Source organism: Salmo trutta, chromosome 36 (assembly GCF_901001165.1).
Source record: "Salmo trutta chromosome 36, fSalTru1.1, whole genome shotgun sequence".
Lineage (NCBI taxonomy): Eukaryota > Metazoa > Chordata > Actinopteri > Salmoniformes > Salmonidae > Salmo > Salmo trutta.
Genome location: NC_042992.1, coordinates 16,786,802 through 16,806,720, shown reverse-complemented (window position 1 = coordinate 16,806,720; position 19,919 = coordinate 16,786,802). Strand labels below are relative to the sequence as shown.

Here is a 19,919-nt window from a genome sequence, read left to right as displayed (position 1 = left end):
ATTACCTTGTTATAATTTACCTTGATCCTCACCACACACTTTGTAAACAACATATCCTTGCCTTTGAGAACGCAACATTCCACCACACACACACTGGGCCTGTGTGTGTTTGTTTATTTAGTTCACCTTTATTTTAGCAGGGAGTCTCATAGAGTCCAAGGTCTCTTCGCAAGGAAGCAAGTTTGTGTGTTTGCATGCCACGCACGTGTGTGTGTCCGTGTGCCTGTGTGTGCGTGTTTGTGTGTGAAAGGTAATCCAAAAGTTCACTCAGAATCATGGAAGCTGTAGAGGGAGTCAATGGCCAAGCAATCCTCCTCTACAGAATCACTACAGCAAAACCCAAGGATATCTGTAACCTGTAACACTTTACGGGCACAACCTTCTTCCATAACTACAATGACATAACAGAAGAAATGAGACAAGTCATTACACTTTCCGCCTTCAGTTCAGAGTAGTAATTATTTCTGTCACTGGGTGCGTCCCCAGTGGCACCCTATTTCTTATATAGTGCACTACTTTCGACCAGGTCCCATAGGGCTTTGGTCAAAAGTAGTGTTCTAAATAGGGAACTGTCAATGCTCATCAGTATCCTGTGATGAGAAACATGGCTCCTTTAATCAGACCACCACAACTACAGCTCTGGATATTAATGAGGTGAGCCTCTACTGAAGCACCAATCCAGCACTACGTGCTACAGTATAGTGAATCTTCACAGCTAGTTGCCAACGTTTATCATATTGCCTGATAATAGCCCATCAGCTAACACATTCCGCTCTAGCAACGGCTTGCACCCTATTCCCTATATAGGTCTCTGGTCAAAAGGAGTGCACTAAATAGGGAATAGGGTGCCATTTGGGACGCAAGTATAAAGAGAGGCCTATTCCTAAACACTTGTTTTTTTCCTGGTCTTCAATGCTTCTCACGGAATGTTTTGTGGAGAACAGGATGTGCTAGATGTGTCTGAGCTGTGATGGAGTGTCTCTGTTACAGGGAAAGAGGGAGAAAGAGAGGGAGAGAGAGAGACAGAGAGAGAGACGGAGAGAGAGAAAACCTATCCAACCAAAAACATTAAGACACAGAAAACCTGAGTCTACACCTTCACTATGGTGAATCACTAAAACAATACAGAAATACACTACAGAAAAAGAAGGAACAGCATGTCAGAAATCAGCTCAATATAATTAAAGAATCCATAGAATCTACCCACTTCTGGGAAATGGATAAACTACTTCTCCAATCTTTTTGGCTCTATAACAAAGAACAAACAGCAAAAACATATACATGATCAATTACAAATCTTAGAATCAGCTATTAAAGACTACCACAACCCACTGGATTCTCCAGTTACATTGAATGAACTACAGGACAAAATACAAACCCTCCAACACAAACAGGCCTGTGGTGTTGATGATATCCTAAAATAAATGATAAAATATATAGACCCTGAATTCCAATCTGCTATACTTAAACTCTTTAACATCATCCTCAGCTCTGGCATCTTCCCCAGTATTTGGAAACGAGGACTGATTACCCCAATCCCCAAAAGTGGAGACAAATTTGACCCCAAAACTACTGTGGGATATGCATCAACAGCAACCTTGGGACAATCCTCTGCATTCACTTTTGTTAATTATCTATTTCACTTGCTTTGGCAATGTAAACATATGTTTCCCATGCCAATAAATCCCTTTTGAATTGAATTGAGAGAGACAGAGAGAGAGGGGAAGAGGGATAGAGGGAGAGAGAGAGAGAGAGAGAGAGAGAGAGAGAGAGAGAAAGAGAGAGATATTAAGATAGGGGGACCCCACTACTGTGTCACAATGCAGATACAACCTCCCAATCTCTATCACTCTACCCCCAAACAGGTTAAATAAACTACAGCTCACCTCCCCTTTCCCACCCACATCTCCCCCTCTCCTCCTCTCCACATCTCCCCCTCTCCACATCTCCCCTCTCCCCTTCTCCTCCACTCCCCCTCTCCACATCTCCCCCTCTCCACATCTCTCCACATCTCCCCCTCTCCACATCTCCCCCTCTCCTCCTCTCCCCCTCTCCTCCTCTCCCCCTCTCCACATCTTCTCCTCTCCTCCTCTCGCCCTCTCCACATCTCCCCCTCTCCTCCTCTCGCCCTCTCCACATCTCCCCCTCTCCTCCACTCCCCCTCTCCACATCTCCCCCTCTCTTCCTCTCCCCTCTCCACATCTCCCCCTCTCGCCCTCTCCACATCTCCCCCTCTCGCCCTCTCCACATCTCCCCCTCTCCACATCTCCCCCTCTCGCCCTCTCCACATCTCCCCCTCTCGCCCTCTCCACATCTCCCCCTCTCCACATCTCCCCCTCTCCTCCTCTCACCCTCTCCACATCTCCCCCTCTCCACATCTCCCCCTCTCCTCCTCTCCCCCTCTCCTCCTACTTGATATCCAGAGAAAACATATTGCTTCATCTGTAGAAAATATGACTCCTGCAGTGTATTTGATTGTTTCCAAGTGACAATTCTCCTAAATTTCCCAACTCATGCACTGAAAAACAAATCTCACCCACCAAAACAGAGGACAAAAAAACAAACAAATAAGACATTGTGCTTGTGTGTGTGTGTCTATCACAGTTGTGGTCTGGCTGGTAACTAGCGGGCTTATGTGGTAACTAGCGATACTCTTGACACCACTTCTAATTTGGAACGCTTCTAATTGCTAAATTGCATCCCCCTCATGCTCAATCAGCTGTTGCCTAGCAACTGCAGACTGGGAGGAGAGGAGGAGAGGAACAGGAAAATGTTTGGGTAGCCATATGAGAGAGGGAGAGAGGGGGTAGTGAGAGATAGAGAGATAGATAGAGAGGGAAGGGGGAGATAGATAGAGAGAGAATGAGTGAAGGAGGCAGGGAAGGAAAAGAAAGAAAGAGGTAAATATTGCCCCTGTTCTGTCTCAACAGCTTGACTTGAACAAGCTCAACCACACACACACAAACACACATCCAATGTGTGAGCCTGCTTCTATTGGCAGCAGACAGTCAACAAACACAATAGTTCTGTAGACATCCCTGATGCTGGTTCTCAGTGTGATGCTCTGAAAGTTCTGTTGGTTTAGATTTATACACTGCATTATAAATAGGATGATTCTATTGAACATATTGTGTCGATTTAGATGGCTCCACTTTGACTGTGCTAGATTTCTGGGACACTGTTCATAAAGCGTATCAAAGTATGAATGCTGATCTAAGATCCGTTCCCCTTTGTCCATATAATCTTATTCATTATGATCTAAAAGGAAAAACTGATCAGTACACCTACTCTGAGACGCTGTATGAATGCAGACCCAGAATGATATACTTATTGTGCTTTCTAGGTTGCAATGTATTGTGTGGTGCTATGTAGGTCCAGATATACTTTGACACTTTGTGCTAGCTTGGCGACATGGCGGCAGCTCAAGCTGCCCTAAAAACACCTGGTGTCCCTGGTGAGCCTTGCGTAACCCCTCTCTCTCTCTCCCTCTCTCTCTCTCTCTCCCTCTCCCGTCATGCCCATGATACCTACTGACATGAAGTACAATAATAACCTCTAAAGTATGGTTGTGTCCCAAATGGCACCCTATTCACTATTTAGGGAATAGTATTTGCGATGTAGCTTATGTGTTTTGGATCAGTCCCACCACTCATAACTACCATATCAGTGTCATCTAGAAGCTGATGCCATTGATAATACAGCATTACTATCAATAGCTTAACATTAGTACATTCCAGGATACAGATTAAGCCTAGTCCTGTACTAAAATGCATGTTCAATGGAGAAATTCCCTGTGTCAGGGAAACTGGCCTTTAGGGTTATTTTCACCAGCACCATTACATTCTACTCTACTACATACAGTAAATCACCAAGAGGTCTCTAGGTCTTCAGGTATCTGACAATCCTCTTTCATTCTCTCCTTCTTCTCTCCTTCTCCCACTTCTCCTCCTACTCTTCTCTCCTCCCCGTCAGCGTGGTCGATTGGAAAACACACACACACACACACACACACACACACACACACACACACACACACACACACCAGGTGGGAGGCAGTTACCCTTTAACGACCCGGTTGTCTTTGAACAGCCATTGATTGCTACACTGTTATTACAGAAGAGTCTTAAAGGGGAAGTTCAGCATTTCACAACTTGATGTTACAAGGTTCCTCACCCTAAAAGTAGTCTATGGGCCAAGAGAAACTGTAATCCAGGGTTTCATGGAAAGACCATCTAACATCAAGTTGTAAAATCTTCCCCTTTAAAACTGCAGAAGGCTGTCTTCTTCATAAAGAACACTTACTCATTGATACCATCACCTCATTGATACCATCACCTCATTGATACCATCACCTCATACAGTATATACCATCACCTCATATATAACATCACCTCAATGATACCATCACCACATTGATACCATCACCTCATACAGTATTTACCATCACTTCATTTAAACCATCACCTCATATATAACATCGCCTCAATGATACCATCACCTCATTGATACCATCACCTCATTGATACCATCACCTCATTGATACCATCACCTCATACAATATATACCATCACCTCATTGATACCATCACCTCATACAGTATATACCATCCCCTCATATATACCTTCACCTCATTGATACCATCACCTCATTGATACCATCACCTCATTGATACCATCATCTCATACAGTATATACCATCCCCTCATTGATACCATCACCTCATATATAACATCACCTCATACAGTATATACCATCACCTCATAGATACCATCACCTCATACAGTATATACCATCACCTCATTGATACCATCACCTCATTGATACCATCACCTCATTGATACCATCACCTCATACAGAATATACCATCACCTCATATATACCATCACCTCATTGATACCATCACCTCATTGATACCATCACCTCATACAGTATATACCATCACCTCATACAGTATATACTATCACCTCATATATACCATCACCTCATTGATACCATTACCGGGGCGACAGGTAGCCTAGTGGTTAGAGCAGACTAATAACCGAAAGGTTGCTGGATCGAATCCCTGAGCTGACAAGGTAAAAATCTGTTGTTCTGCCCTTGAACAAGGAAGTTAACCCACTGTTCCCCAGTAGGCAGTCATTGTAAATAATAATTTGTTCTTAACTGACTAGCCTAGTTAAATAAAGGTTAAAAAAACTCATATATATCATTCACCTCATTGATACCATCCCCTCATATAGTATATACCATCACCTCATTGATACCTTCACCTCATTGATACCATCACCTCATTGATACCATCACCTCATTGATACCATCCCCTCATATAGTATACACCATCACCTCATTGATACCTTCACCTCATTGATACCATCACCTCATTGATACCATCACCTCATTGATACCATCACCTCATACAGTATATACCATCACCTCATTGATACCTTCACCTCATTGATACCATCACCTCATTGATACCATCCCCTCATTGATACCATCCCCTCATTGATACCATCACCTCATACAGTATATACCATCACCTCATACAGTATTTACCATCACTTCATACAGTACATACCATCACCTCATAAAGTATATACCATCACCTCATTGATACCATCACCTCATTGATACCATCACCTCATAAAGTATATACCATCACCTCATTGATACCATCACCTCATTGATACCATCCCCTCATATAGTATATACCATCACCTCATTGATACCTTCACCTCATTGATACCATCACCTCATTGATACCATCACCTCATTGATACCATCACCTCATACAGTATATACCATCACCTCATTGATACCTTCACCTCATTGATACCATCACCTCATTGATACCATCCCCTCATTGATACCATCCCCTCATTGATACCATCACCTCATACAGTATATACCATCACCTCATACAGTATTTACCATCACTTCATACAGTACATACCATCACCTCATAAAGTATATACCATCACCTCATTGATACCATCACCTCATTGATACCATCACCTCATAAAGTATATACCATCACCTCATTGATACCATCACCTCATACAGTATATAACATCACCTCATTGATACCATCACCTCATACAATATATACCATCACCTCATTGATACCATCACCTCATACAATATATACCATCACCTCATTGATACCTTGACCTCAAAATACTTGCTGACGAGTTAGTATGGATAACATAATATAATATCTAATATTACCACAGTATTTCACCAGAGCCGTGATAGGACCAGTAGTCCAGGTGAGAACTTAAAGTGCAGCTAGCTCTTCCCTTTATCTTCCTTCAGTTCCTCAAAACATTGGCAGTGAAATACGAGGATGCCCTTCAAATGGCATTCACCGCTCTAATCAAAAGTGGGTGAGACTGCAGCGTTGAACTTGTGAGAGCATACAGAGGTGGAGATGGTGGAAGGGGGATCTGAGGGAGGGAGGGGGGACGGAATCTGTGCTGCAGGTGTGTGTGTGCACTTTTGTGTATTTACGAGGTTAGTGTGTGTTTATACTCTTGTATGTGTGCGTGTGTGTTTATGAACGTGTCTAAAGTATGTGTATGTGTGTGTATGATAACGTGTACATGAGTGTGCATTGTTTGTTTCTATGCGTGCCTGTATGTACATCATGTTTCTCTGCGTATGTAACTGTGTGTTCATGCAGTGCCTTCCCTAGCTGTCCTCGCACACCTGCAGAGAGAGAGAGGGGACCGTGACATGGCCAACATCCATCCTACAGAGGCATGTCTATCCCTTTATTTGAATCGGTCACAGGACAGAACCTGCTAGCGGAGCAGTGGAAAAGAGTGAGAATGTTCTTTGCCCGCAGGTTACTTTTTCTATTTTCTTTCTTAGATTTTTCAACCCTGTCTGTCCCATGGGGGAGCAGGGCCGAATGGGAGAACGGGGGGGAGGAGAGGAGTAGAGGGGGAGAGGAGGGCTGGAATGAAAAAGGGAGACTGCAATTGGAAGTGAGCAAAGGCCACAAGTACCCGTGGAGGGTGGAGGGTGGAATGTGTTTGGAAGGCAGAAACTCTCGCTTGAGGGTTCCAAAATAGAGGGAGCAGGAGAGGCATAAAGAAACAGAGCTCCAGCAGCTCTGTGCAGTTCTGGAATGTCGTGCTTTTCTATGCGTCCGCCAAGGCTGTGGAGATGAACGATGAAGTGAATGGCGTTGGATTGGAGGTCAGAATGTTCGTCTGTCTTCATGGCCACCTTGCCGCATTGACCCTCGGCCCCCTGGCCCGTTGTGGATATTACCACCCCCCTATCTTCCTTCACCGGCTGATAATGAGGGCTTCTGTTTTCAGACCAATTACTCACAGTATAAAAGGGCCAAATCCAGAAAGTGCATTTGCACATCAAAGGAGGCAGTGTCATGTCTGTGCTGTGTATGTGAGAGAGAGAGAGATGGAGAAAGAGAGAGAGAGAATGCCTGCACACTGTCAAAGCACCATGACCTACACACACACAGCCCTCACATCCAGGTGGGACTGACACACACAGCTCTCACATCCAGGTGGGACTGACGCACACAGCCCTCACATCCAAGTGGGACCGACGCACACAGCCCTCATATCCAGCTGGGACCGACGCACACAGCCCTCATATCCAGGTGGGACTGACTCACACAGCCCTCACATCCAGGTGGGACCGACTCACACAGCCCTCACATCCAGGTGGGACCAACTCACACAGCCCTCACATCCAGGTGGGACCGACTCACACAACCCTCACATCCAGGTGGGACCGACTCACACAGCCCTCACATCCAGGTGAGGGCATCAGAAAGAGAAAGCTTTAGTGAAAGCTGATGTGTGATGTGTGTGCGTGCATGTATCTTTGTATGTGTCTGTGTGTACGTCTGTGTTTGAGCGTGTGTTTAAATGTGTTTTTGAATGGTGAATTACGTATGTGCCTACATGCCTGTGCCTCTGTGCATGTGTCACCACGTTGAAGTGGCAGCCAAAACCCTTTTTCCTATTTTTGTCTCGTGGATCAACAGTGCGGCTCTCTGCTGTTATGGGTGTCAGAAACCATGGCAGTTACCATGGCGATGCCACACTGCAATATTCCAGCTTTGCAGCCTGCCTGCTGCAGCCTCGGAACGAGAGAGTGGTGAGGAGGAGGAGAGGAGGGAGACAGAGAGAGAGAGAGAGCGCGAGGGAAGAGGAGAGGGATTGAGAGAGGGAGGAGGGGGAAGGAGATGGGGAGAGAGAGGAGAGGGATTGAGAGAGGGAGGAGGGGGAAGGAGATGGGGAGAGAGAGGAGGGGGAGAGAGAGAGGGGGAGACAAGAGGGGGAGAAAGAGAGAGTCGGAGAGCGAGAGGAAGGGGAGGAGGGAGGAGAGGGGTCTGCTGCAGGCTCCACCAGAATGCTAATCAGGCCCTCAATGGTTTGTCCTTCATTAGACTAGAGACAATACTGAGGCCAGAGAAGAGGGGCTTTCACAGATACAGTAGGTAGTACACATGGACAAACACACACATGTAAACACACGCACACGTGGACAGAGGAAAACACACGCACAGACTCTTCTCTGATATGGGGCTTAATCTGCCCGGCCCAGCCAACCTCTGCTGAAACTTCTTCACAATTAACAAACACTCAATTATCCACGAGACGCAAAACAGACCTAATTGCATTCTACAGCAGAATGTCTCCAGCATTTTTCAGCAGGGTATTCCTTCCTTCCCGTAGCTACAGCCAGCATGATTCGCTGTTAAAAATACTTGGCATTGTGTGAAAAGACACTGATATGTAGGTATGCAGAGTTACCCTGTGGATCCCAAATGGCACTGTACTCCTGATTTAGTGCAATAAACCCATTGGGCTCTGGTCAAAGTTAGTGCCCTATATAGGGAATAGAGTGGCATTTTGAGATGCAGAATCAGAGCTCTGAAGGGGACACAGAGTACAGGGTTGGAATTAGTATCTGGGGCACTAGTTTGAAGTGTGGATCAGAAAGTAGACTTGATTTAAGGGGTTAGGAGGGTTAGGGGACAGTGTGGGTTTGTGTTAGGAGGCAGTTATGAGGCAGTGTAAAGGTTAGAGTCAGGCCACAAAATGTCTTAAGGGTCACCCTCTACCCTCATCTTCCTATTGAGCAACAACTTTAACACTCAAAGAAAATCTCCCTCTCCCTATCTGATTCCCGTTGGCTCTTCTCTTGGCTTCTCCTTCCTTCCCTCCGCCTGCCTACTACATCAGTGTGTTTTATGAGGCATTATGCCAGAAAGAAAAACTATTCACAATCCCTCCTTATCCTCTCTTATGTTGATGCTATTAGATGTTGCAGCAGCAGCCATAGCAAAGAAGAAGATGTCCCAGTTTTGCTAACCCTCCGTCATTTCGCTTTGCTCGCTGAATTCAGATCATCAGTTGCACCGGGGGAGGGAGTGGAGAGAGCCGGATTGACTTTTCACATGCTCTCACTGGGTAAATCTTAGCTGAGCAGCGTAGCACAGTAATCAGACCAAATTTGTGAAATCGGTGACCTGGGCTTCAGATACATTTATTTAAAGTGTATTTCACCAGGCCTCTTTTTCACCAGGTCTCACAACAACAAAAAAGATTGACAGTTACTCAAGTAACACACACGCACATTTACAGTACCTATACATGAATGTGCATGCACGCACGCACACATACACACATACGCGCACACATTTACACACAAACACACTGAGTGAAGTAAACACAAGATATGCATATAATCAAACAACTTCCTACGACGAGTCAACCTACAGGGAGGAGGTGAGGGCTCTGGGAGTGTGGTGCCAGGAAAATAACCTCTCACTCAACCTCAACAAAGGAGATGATCATGGACTTCAGGAAACAGCAGAGGGAGCACCCCCCTCTCCACATCGATGGGACAGCAGTGGAGAAGGTGGAAAGTTTTAAGTTCCTCGGCGTACACATCACAGACAAACTGAAATGGTCCACCCATACTAACAGTGTAGTGAAGAAGGCACAACAGCGCCTCTTCAACCTCAGGAGGCTGAAGAAATTTGGCTTGTCACCTAAAACACTCACAAACTTTTATAGATTCACAATTGAAAACATCCTGTCGTATCACAACCTGGTACGGCAGCTGCTCCGCCCACAACCGCAGGGCTCTCTAGAGGGTGGTGCGGTCTGCACAACGCATCACCGGGGCAAACTACCTGCCCTCCAGGACACCTACATCACCCGATGTCACAGGAAGGCCAAAAAGATCATCAAGGACAACAACAACTGCCTGTTCACACCGCTATCATCCAGAAGGTGAGGTCAGTACTGGTGCATCAAAGCTGGGACTGAGAGACTGAAAAACAGCTTCTATCTCAAGGCCATCAGACTGTTAAACAGCCATCACTAACACAGAGGCAACTGACATTTTTTACATTTTAGTCATTTAGCAGACACTCTTATCCAGAGCAACTATTTTTTTTCCCATACTGGTCCCCCGTGGGAAACAAACCCACAACCCTGGCGTTGCAAACACCATGCTCTACCAACTGAGCCACACGGGACTACATACAGACTTGAAATCATTGGCCACTTTAATAAATGGAACACTAGTCACTTTAATAATGTCACTTTAATAATGTTTACATATCTTGCATATCTTGCACTCATCTCATATGTACAGTATGTACTGTAATTCTATACTATTCTACTGTATTTTAGTCTATGCCGCTCTAACATTGCTCATCCATATATGTATTTATATATTTTTGCTCAGAAAACTTGGGGGGCCAAATAAAACCAGCCACGGGATGCCAGTTGGAGAACCCTGATGTAGGCTATGGTTTTCATTTTGGATATACCTGTACATGTTGTTTATATTGTGTCATATGTATGAGTACATGAATGGGGCTTCCTACCTCAAATCAAATAAAATAACATTTTATTGGTCACACATGTTTAGCAGATGTTATTGCGGTTGTAGCGAAATGCTTGTGCTTCTAGTTCCGACAGTGCAGCAATATCTAACAAGTAATATCTAACAATTTCACAACAACTACCTAATACACACAAATCTAAGTAAAGGAATGATATTAAGAATATATAAATATATAAAAAATATATTTTCATTGTTGGACATGAAAGACTGTAAAAACTCCAGGAAATCAGCTCCAAGTGATTTTAATTTAAGTAATCTGTTCCAAAGTATTCCCATGCATAATAGAGAGACACGTGATCATATACAAATGTAAGCCAGGTTTGAAATTATTATGTTTAAGTCAAACATTATGTCTGTTTGGGCTTCTTGCAGTCAATTTGCAGTCTACAAATGATTTGTAATTATGTTCAGGGCCACCGACCATCCGCTCCAGAAAACATCTGCCCATGGCTGAATCGAGTTGACAGGAAAATTCCACCCCAAAACTATCTTTTGATATTTGTTTCATTAGTCCATTGTTGATATAGTCCCAAAATGTTTTGCATGACAGTAATCACGTTTTCAAGATATAACTTTCAAAATACAGAAATACAGCCAGTATGATGCATTTTGCATCATATATACCGACTGTATTCCTGTATTTTGAAAGTTATATATATTGAAAACTTTCTGGAATGTTCCTTTAAGACAACAAACCCTACCTCTCATCAGAGCAGACTAAACGCACACAATCACAAGTCAGTTCTATACAGCCACATCTCTGTATATACACTATGTCCTTGGAGATCGTATGTGGACACCGTCACGCCAGCCCAAGGTCAACTGTTTCTCCTCCCAGTCCTCCTAATACATCCTGATATTGGAGTAGCAGTGTAATAGAGGATAGTGGGAATCAGGGGAGACAGAGAGGGAGAAAGGGAAGGGGGAGGAAGCTAGGAGAGGGACGACAGAGCAACCAGGCCTGAAGCCTTGTAGGAAACTCAGCGCATGAGTCCCAAATGGCACCCTATCCCCTATATATTATATTGCACTACTTTTCACCAGAGCTCATTGGGCTCATAAAGTCCATAGGGCTCTGGTCAAAAGTAGTGCACTACAAAGGGAGCCGGTAGCCATTTGGGACACAGACTCAGAGTTAATGGTCCTTCTTCTCGCACCAATCAATCACAGCTAATCTCTCTCACTCTCTGCCTGCGTTCTCTAGAGTGGTCCGCCATCTGCCGTGACGCCATGATCCCATCTCTCCCTCGCCACCCCCGCCTGCCACACGGTCCAGTCAGCCGGGACGCGCCACCACACAACTCCTATCCCAGAGCTATCTCTCTCTATCACTCTATCTTTGTCTCTCTCTTAGTTTTTTCTCGCTCTCTATCGCCAACACTCTCTCTCTGTAGCTGGTGTGATCTTGTTGCTTGGTGTCTTGTTGCTGGCCCAGAGGTACAAAGGCCCAGTGGAGCCAGGCTCCAGGCACCATCCTGGCACTCCTCCAGCAGAGCTATGCCCAGGAGAGGGTGGCGGTGGGGGAAGAGAGCCGGTCAGGTAGGAAGGCTGCGGATCCCCAGCTCCACAGCCCAGCTCCAGTACAGACATGCAGTGACAGGCTCATACTCGGAGAGGCTAATACATTCTCTACACTCCACGGGTTTAGGGCTGTGAGAACACGCCATGGGTTTAGGGCTGTGAGAACACTCCATGGGTTTAGGGCTGTGAGAACGCTCCATGGGTTTAGGGCTGTGAGAACGCTCCATGGGTTTATAGCTGTGAGAACACGCCATGGGTTTAGGGCTGTGAGAACGCTCCATGGGTTTAGGGCTGTGAGAACGCTCCATGGGTTTAGGGCTGTGAGAACGCCCCATGGGTTTAGGGCTGTGAGAACACTCCATGGGTTTATGGCTGTGAGAACACTCCATGGGTTTATGGCTGTGAGAACACTCCATGGGTTTATGGCTGTGAGAACACTCCATGGGTTTATGGCTGTGAGAACACTCCATGAGTTTAGGGCTGTGAGAACACTCCATGGGTTTATGGCTGTGAGAACACGCCATGAGTTTAGGGCTGTGAGAACACTCCATGGGTTTATGGCTGTGAGAACACTCCATGGGTTTATGGCTGTGAGAACACTCCATGGGTTTATGGCTGTGAGAACGCTCCATGGGTTTAGGGCTGTGAGAACACTCCATGGGTTTAGGACTGTGAGAACACGCCATGAGTTTAGGGCTGTGAGAACACTCCATGGGTTTAGGACTGTGAGAACACGCCATGAGTTTAGGGCTGTGAGAACACTCCATGGGTTTATGGCTGTGAGAACACGCCATGGGTTTAGGACTGTGAGAACACACCATGGGTTTAGGGCTGTGAGAACACGCCATGGGTTTAGGGCTGTGAGAACACGCCATGGGTTTATGGCTGTGAGAACACGCCATGGGTTTAGGACTGTGAGAACACGCCATGGGTTTAGGGCTGTGAGAACACGCCATGGGTTTAGGGCTGTGAGAACACGCCATGGGTTTAGGGCTGCGAGAACACGCCATGGGTTTAGGGCTGTGAGAACACGCCATGGGTTTAGGGCTGTGAGAACACGCCATGGGTTTAGGGATTTGAGAACATGCCATGGGTTTAGGGCTGTGAGAACACGCCATGGGTTTAGGGATGTGAGAACACTCTATGGGTTTAGGGCTGTGAGAACATGCCATGGGTTTAGGGCTGTGAGAACACGCCATGGGTTTAGGGCTGTGAGAACACTCCACTGACCCACTGTATACAATGACAACATTCAGGAATTAACATGTTATCAAGGCCATTGTGAGCACGACAGGCAGGCTCAGAAAATCCTTTACACTCATACTCGTATACAGGTGGAAAATGGCAGATTTGGGCACTGATAAGCGACTAAATTGGAATACAGTGGTATAACTTATGTCAGAGCCTAGACTTAACGCTTCACAGCGTTGTATGGGTTTTGACTGACAGATGTTCTGAACCTAATGCACCGCACGAGACAAGAAGTCGCCCCCATCCCTCCCGCTAACTGAGTAACTTTTTAATGTTTTCGTGGTCTGAATGTAGGAAATATTTTACATTAAGAGGACTCGATGTATTCTTACAGAGGAGATGTTAAGGATTATAATAAAAACCACTTTGATGTCATAAAAGAAAGCCAAACACTCATGAGTCCAAATGTACACTTCACATTTCCATATCATAAAACTCATGTCAGATACAGTGTCACTGTTTATGTCACTATATTTGATGTACAGTTACAAGATGACATGACGTTATACCCTTGGGTGTTCTGAACAGAATGAGAGTATTTTTGTCTATTGTGAAGAAAATTTGCTGCAAAACACAGACCTGAATGCACTCATGACTCCATTCTATGCGCACCAAAATTACGATCTGTTTTTCTGAATTGCTATGTGAAAGCCTAACACTGCTCTAGTTCCTCAACGGCACAGCCAGGAGAGCTCAAAAAAGCACCTTATAGTTGAAGACTCTTCTTTGAGTCATAAAAGTGCATTGGAATTACTTAGGAACTGTGAACACTTTAGAGAGGTGTGTGTCCACTTGGAGACGCCAGTTAGTCCTCTCACTCAAGGCTTTGTAATTTTTATGTCTTATGTTGCACCTATCCCACATTACCACAGGAATATTCTTATCATGGTACTGAATGTATTCAGAGTATTTTCAGATTTCGTTATTAACAAATTTGGCGAAAAGTACAGTAAATGTAAAATGCACACACAATCAACAGTGTAATGTTTGGATTCAGTTTTGTGTCAGATGGAATGTTGTGTCCTCAACAATATTTTTTCCATAATCTCCAAACTGTTCCCTTTCAATTGCTACCATGCTTATGAATTTGCTTTTCTTATTTATTCTGTAAGAAACATTTCAATTTAGCCCTATCCATATATTGCAATTCCCACGAGTGTAAAGGGTTAAGTAAATGTCTTTCATCGAGAGCAATACAACAAGTACAACAAAAGAAAGTATACCTTCAGAGCATGCCAAGAGGACAAATAAACAACAGTGCAAATACTTTTTGAAAAAATAAATTGCGTTTTGGTCTGTAATTGAATCCTCGGTGACCTAAAATAAAAATGCTCTCTCTTCTCCTTTCAAAGAAGCATAAAGAAAGTCTGAATGCGTGGAGACCTGCTCCATGGTGGGCTGTAGCCAGCTAAGCACTACTTATCAATTCAGAGGCATCTCGTTTAATTGAAGTCACAGTAAAGTCATCAACTCTGAGGGAGAGTCTCATCCTTCCATCCCTCCTTCTTCCCCCGCTGGACCAAGCAGAGAAAACGTTGGGTCAATAGCATCAAAGAACCTTCAAAGAACCTTTCAGAACCCCCACCACCGCACCACCCCCCACCGCAACCCTCCCGCAAAACACACCACCGGGGGCCGCCTTTGAACATGACTCTTCCCCAATGACCTCCCAATCCCAGTGCTGATTTCTCAAGGTCACTGTGGGCTCTTCAAACGTGTCAAATAATGATGTTGGCGTTTAGAGAGGACATAGGCCCTTCAAAAGCTCCGATCTTGACAGGCCATGAGGATTCTGTGGCCTACATGTAGGAGGTGTCTGGTGGAGTTGAAAGCATTTCTTAATTAGCTCCGTAGATCCACTTAGTCCGTACCCCTGGTGTACCCTGATGAGTCTGTGCCCACCGCCAACACCATCAAAGGCCGATATAGTTTGGAAATCAAATTTAGATCTTTAATTTGGTTTGCTGTTAAACTGCTACTGTGGGCTGGTAGTGCAAACAAACTAGAAGAGCCTATTAAGATGTACAGTACAAAAATATGGATTTGTGGAGGATATTTAACTGATCAAGGTTGTGCTCCAATCACAAGACACATAATATATCCACTGCTAACAGTCACACAGAACAAAAACATCACCACGCTTCCTTTGATGAGTGTTTAGATACCTAAATGAAAAAAAGGGCCAAATAACAGTTACATCAGCAATCATCACAGTTGTATATGCCATTTTAGCAGATGCTGTTATCCAAAGTGACTTACAGTCATGCTCTTACTACTAATCACTCATAACAGTTTGTAACCCAAATATGGTGTGCCAGGATCCAAAAAGCCATTCACACCCCAACCAATCCTGGCAAAGATAAATCCAAACCCCTCAACCAATCCTGGCAGAGCGGAGCCCACCAGTGCTCTACACATCACCCCTGCCCAGCAGCAGGGTTAGAGGGTTGCCAAGTGTTTCTTTCCGCCAGGTCTTGCCAACACCCCACATCCCAGCTGGCTTGGCGAGGAAAGGGTCTGGCTAGCAGAGGCACAGGACAGGAGGTGGCAGAGTGCCTCATATCCTCCTGACCCTAAAATAACCACCGGAACCACAATAAAGCCTGTTGCTGATCTGGTCTCACTGATGGACATGTTGGAGCCCCAGCTGCTGATCTGTTCTCACTGTTGGTGCCACAGATCCAGAACTATTATCACTTCCAGAGAATCTACCTGTGCCACCAAGACGAGGGTTTTACATCGTGGTGAATAACAGGGGTTTGAATTTAGGGCCAAGTATTTCCCCTGTCAGTTTGTGTGGTGAGGAAATAAGTCCTGGTTATACTCTATATTAGGGGTTCCCAAACTTTTTCACGCACCACATCTATTTCTATGGGCACAAGCACTGTTCATGTCACAAACTGTTCACACCCCTCTTGTCGGTGGAAAGAATTTAGCAGGTTTAAAGCTTATTTCCTGCAATTATACACATTTTGTCATTGGGTGCAAATAAAATTGTGCAATTTTTATGCACCTAATCTTGCAATTCTATACATTTTGCCATGTCTAATGTGTATTCAAGTGATATTGAGTGACTAAAACATTACAACAATATCTATGGGCTAAAAAACCTAAATAAAAACCGTTAGCTGACATGGGCTAGTTGATCTGGACATTTCTTAAAAGTTATAAATAGCTCTCTTAAGGTCTGTAATGACTAACATGACAAGAGGAACTGATGATGCACTACCTAATTTCATTGCACCTTGTGAATTCTATTATTACAACTTTCAAGAGTAAGTTTAAAGCCGGACTAATTAAAAAATCATATATATACATAGTGACTTCGGAAAAAACATAAATACCTTATTTACATAGGTATTCAGATCCTTTGCTGTGAGACTCGAAATTGAGCTCAGGTGCATCCTGTTTCTATTGATCATCCTTCAGATGTTTCTACAACTAGATTGGAGTCCACCTGTGGTAAATTCAATTGATTGGACATAATTTGGAAAGGCACACACCTGTCTATATAAGGTTCCACAGTTGACAGTGCATTTTAGAGCAAAAACCAAGCCATGAGGTGGAAGGAATTATCCGTTCCCTACCCGAACTGACAAAGATAGAAAGGATCTGCAGAGAAGAATGGGAGAAACTCCCCAAATACAGGTGTACCAAGCTTGTAGCGCCATACCCAAGAAGACTTGAGTCTGTAATTGCTGCCAAAGGCGCTTCAACAAAGTACTGAGTAAATACTTATGCAAATGTACAGTTGAAGTCGGAAGTTTACATACACCTTAGCCAAATACATTTAAACTCAGTTTTTCATCACTCCTAACATTTAATCCAAGTAAAACTTCCCTATCTTAGGTCAGTTAGGGTCACCACTTTATTTTAAGAATGTGAAATGTCGGAATAATAGTAGAGAGAATTATTTCAACTTTTATTTCTTTCATCACATTCCCAGTGGGTCAGAAGTTTAAATACGCTCAATTAGTATTTGGTAGTATTGCCTTTAAATTGTTTAACTTGGGTCAAATGTTTCGGGTAGCCTTCCACAAGCTTCCCACAATAAATTGGGTGAATTGTGGCCCATTCCTCCTGAAAGAGCTGAAAGAGCTGAGTCAGGTTTGTATAACTCCTTGCTCACACACGCTTTTTCAGTTCTGCCCACCAATTTTCTATAGGATTCAGGTCAGGCCTTGTGATGGCCACTCCAATACCTTAAGTTTGTTGTCCTTAAGCCATTTTGCCACAACTTTGGAAGTATGCTTGGGGTCATTGTCCATTTGGAAGACCCATTTGCGACCAAGCTTTAACTTCCTGACTGATGTCTTGAGATGTTGCTTCAATTTATTCACATCATTTTCCTTTCTTCATGATGCCATCTATTTTGTGAAGTGCAGCAGTCCCTCCTGCAGCAAAGCACCGCCACAACATGATGCTGCCACCCCCGTGCTTCACGGTTGGGATGGTGTTCTTCGGCTTCCAAGCCTCCCCCTTTTTCCTCCAAACATATCGATGGTCATTATGGCCAAACGGTTCTATTTTTGTTTCATCAGACCAGAGGACATTTCTCCAAAAAGTATGATCTTTGTCCCCATTTTTTTTTATGGCAGTTTTGGAGAAGTGGCTTCTTCCTTGCTGAGCGGCCTTTCAGGTTATGTCGATATAGGACTCGTTTTACTGTGGATATAGATACTTTTGTACCTGTTTCCTCCAGCATCTTCACATGGTCCTTTGCTGTTGTTCTGGGATTGATTTGCACTTTTCGCACCAATGTACGTTCATCTCTAGGAGAGAGAACGCGTCTCCTTCCTGAGCGGTATGACGGCTGCGTGGTCCCATGGTGTTTATACTTGCATACTATTGTTTGTACAGATGAACGTGGTACCTTCAGGCGTTTGGAAATTGCTCCCAAGGATGAAGCAGACTTGTGGAGGTCTACAATTTTTTTTCTGAGATCTTGGCTGATTTCTTTTGATTTTCCCATGATGTCAAGCAAAGAGGCACTGAGTTTGAAGGTAGGCATTGAAATACATCCACAGGTAGACCTCCAATTGACTTAAATGATGTCAATTAGCCTATAAGAAGCTTCTAAAGCTCTGGAGTTTTAATGACTCCAACTGTATATATTTCAGTTTTTTTATTTTTATACATTTGCAAACATTTCTATAAACCTGTTTTTACTTTATCATTATTAGGTATTATGTGTAGGTTGATGAAAAAAAACGATATTTTAGAAGGAAGTCTGTAACGTAACAAAATGTGTGTGTGGGGGAGCTGAATCAGGTTAGTTACAACTGGGGTTGGACCGGAAACCTACAGGAGGGTAGCCAACGTGATCAACGTGGTCAGAGTGTGTTTTTGTAAATAAAATACAATTTGATTTGATTAAATATAAATGGGGTTAATATGGTCGACCAGACTTACCTCCAAGCTGTACTCCTCCACGGTCCTCTTCAGCGGGTCAACGATCTGCCAGCATATGAGGATGCATAGGTCAATCAGCAGCATCCCACCAACGATGATCAGCAGCTTCTGGTCCTTGATAATCTGGAGGGGAGAAAAGGAGTGAGTGAGGGGAGAAAGAGCAAAGATAGTGAAAGGGGAGAAGAGAAGAGAGTGATAACACTGTTAGAAGAACTGTACCTGTACCTGGAAAAGGGTTCTACCTGGAACCAAAAATAATTCTACCTGGAACCAAAAAGGGTTCTACCTGGAACCAAAAACAGTTCTACCCTGAACCAAAAGCAGTTCTACCTGGAACCAAAAATAATTCTACCTGGAACCAAAAAGGGTTCTACCTGGAACCAAAAAGGGTTCTACCTAGAACCAAAAACAGTTCTACCAGTAACCAAAAAGGGTTCTGCCTAGAACCAAAAACAGTTCTACCTGGAACCAAAAAGGGTTCTACCTAGAACAAAAACAGATCTACCAGTAACCAAAAAGGGTTCTACCAGGAACCATAAAGCACTGTACCTGGAACCATAAAGGGCTCTATCTGGAACCAAAAAAAGGTATCCTCCAGTGACAGACAAAGACAACTTTATGGTTCTAGGTAGCCCCTTTTTAAATGTAGGTAGGGAGAGATGTCTGGAACCAACAGGACCATGATTGGCTTCTACTTCCAAGCCATAAGACTGCTAAACAAGACTGCTAAATAGCTAATCAAATGGCTACATGCTGCTGCTACTGTCTATTATCTATCCTGTTGCCTAGACAATTTAACCCCACGCCTATGTACATAGCTACCTCAGTTAC

General features: G+C 44.2%; 1 protein-coding gene across 1 annotated transcript in view; it reads right to left on the bottom strand.

Annotated features, from left to right (window-relative positions):
- LOC115175547 (gamma-aminobutyric acid type B receptor subunit 2-like) overlaps positions 1-19,919 on the bottom strand; it is a 366,527-nt gene that overhangs the window by 105,852 nt on the left and 240,756 nt on the right. The window contains exon 13 of the mRNA XM_029734842.1: positions 19,089-19,211. Coding sequence (XP_029590702.1) covers positions 19,089-19,211 — 123 coding nt within the window. The remainder of the gene's footprint in view (positions 1-19,088; positions 19,212-19,919) is intronic.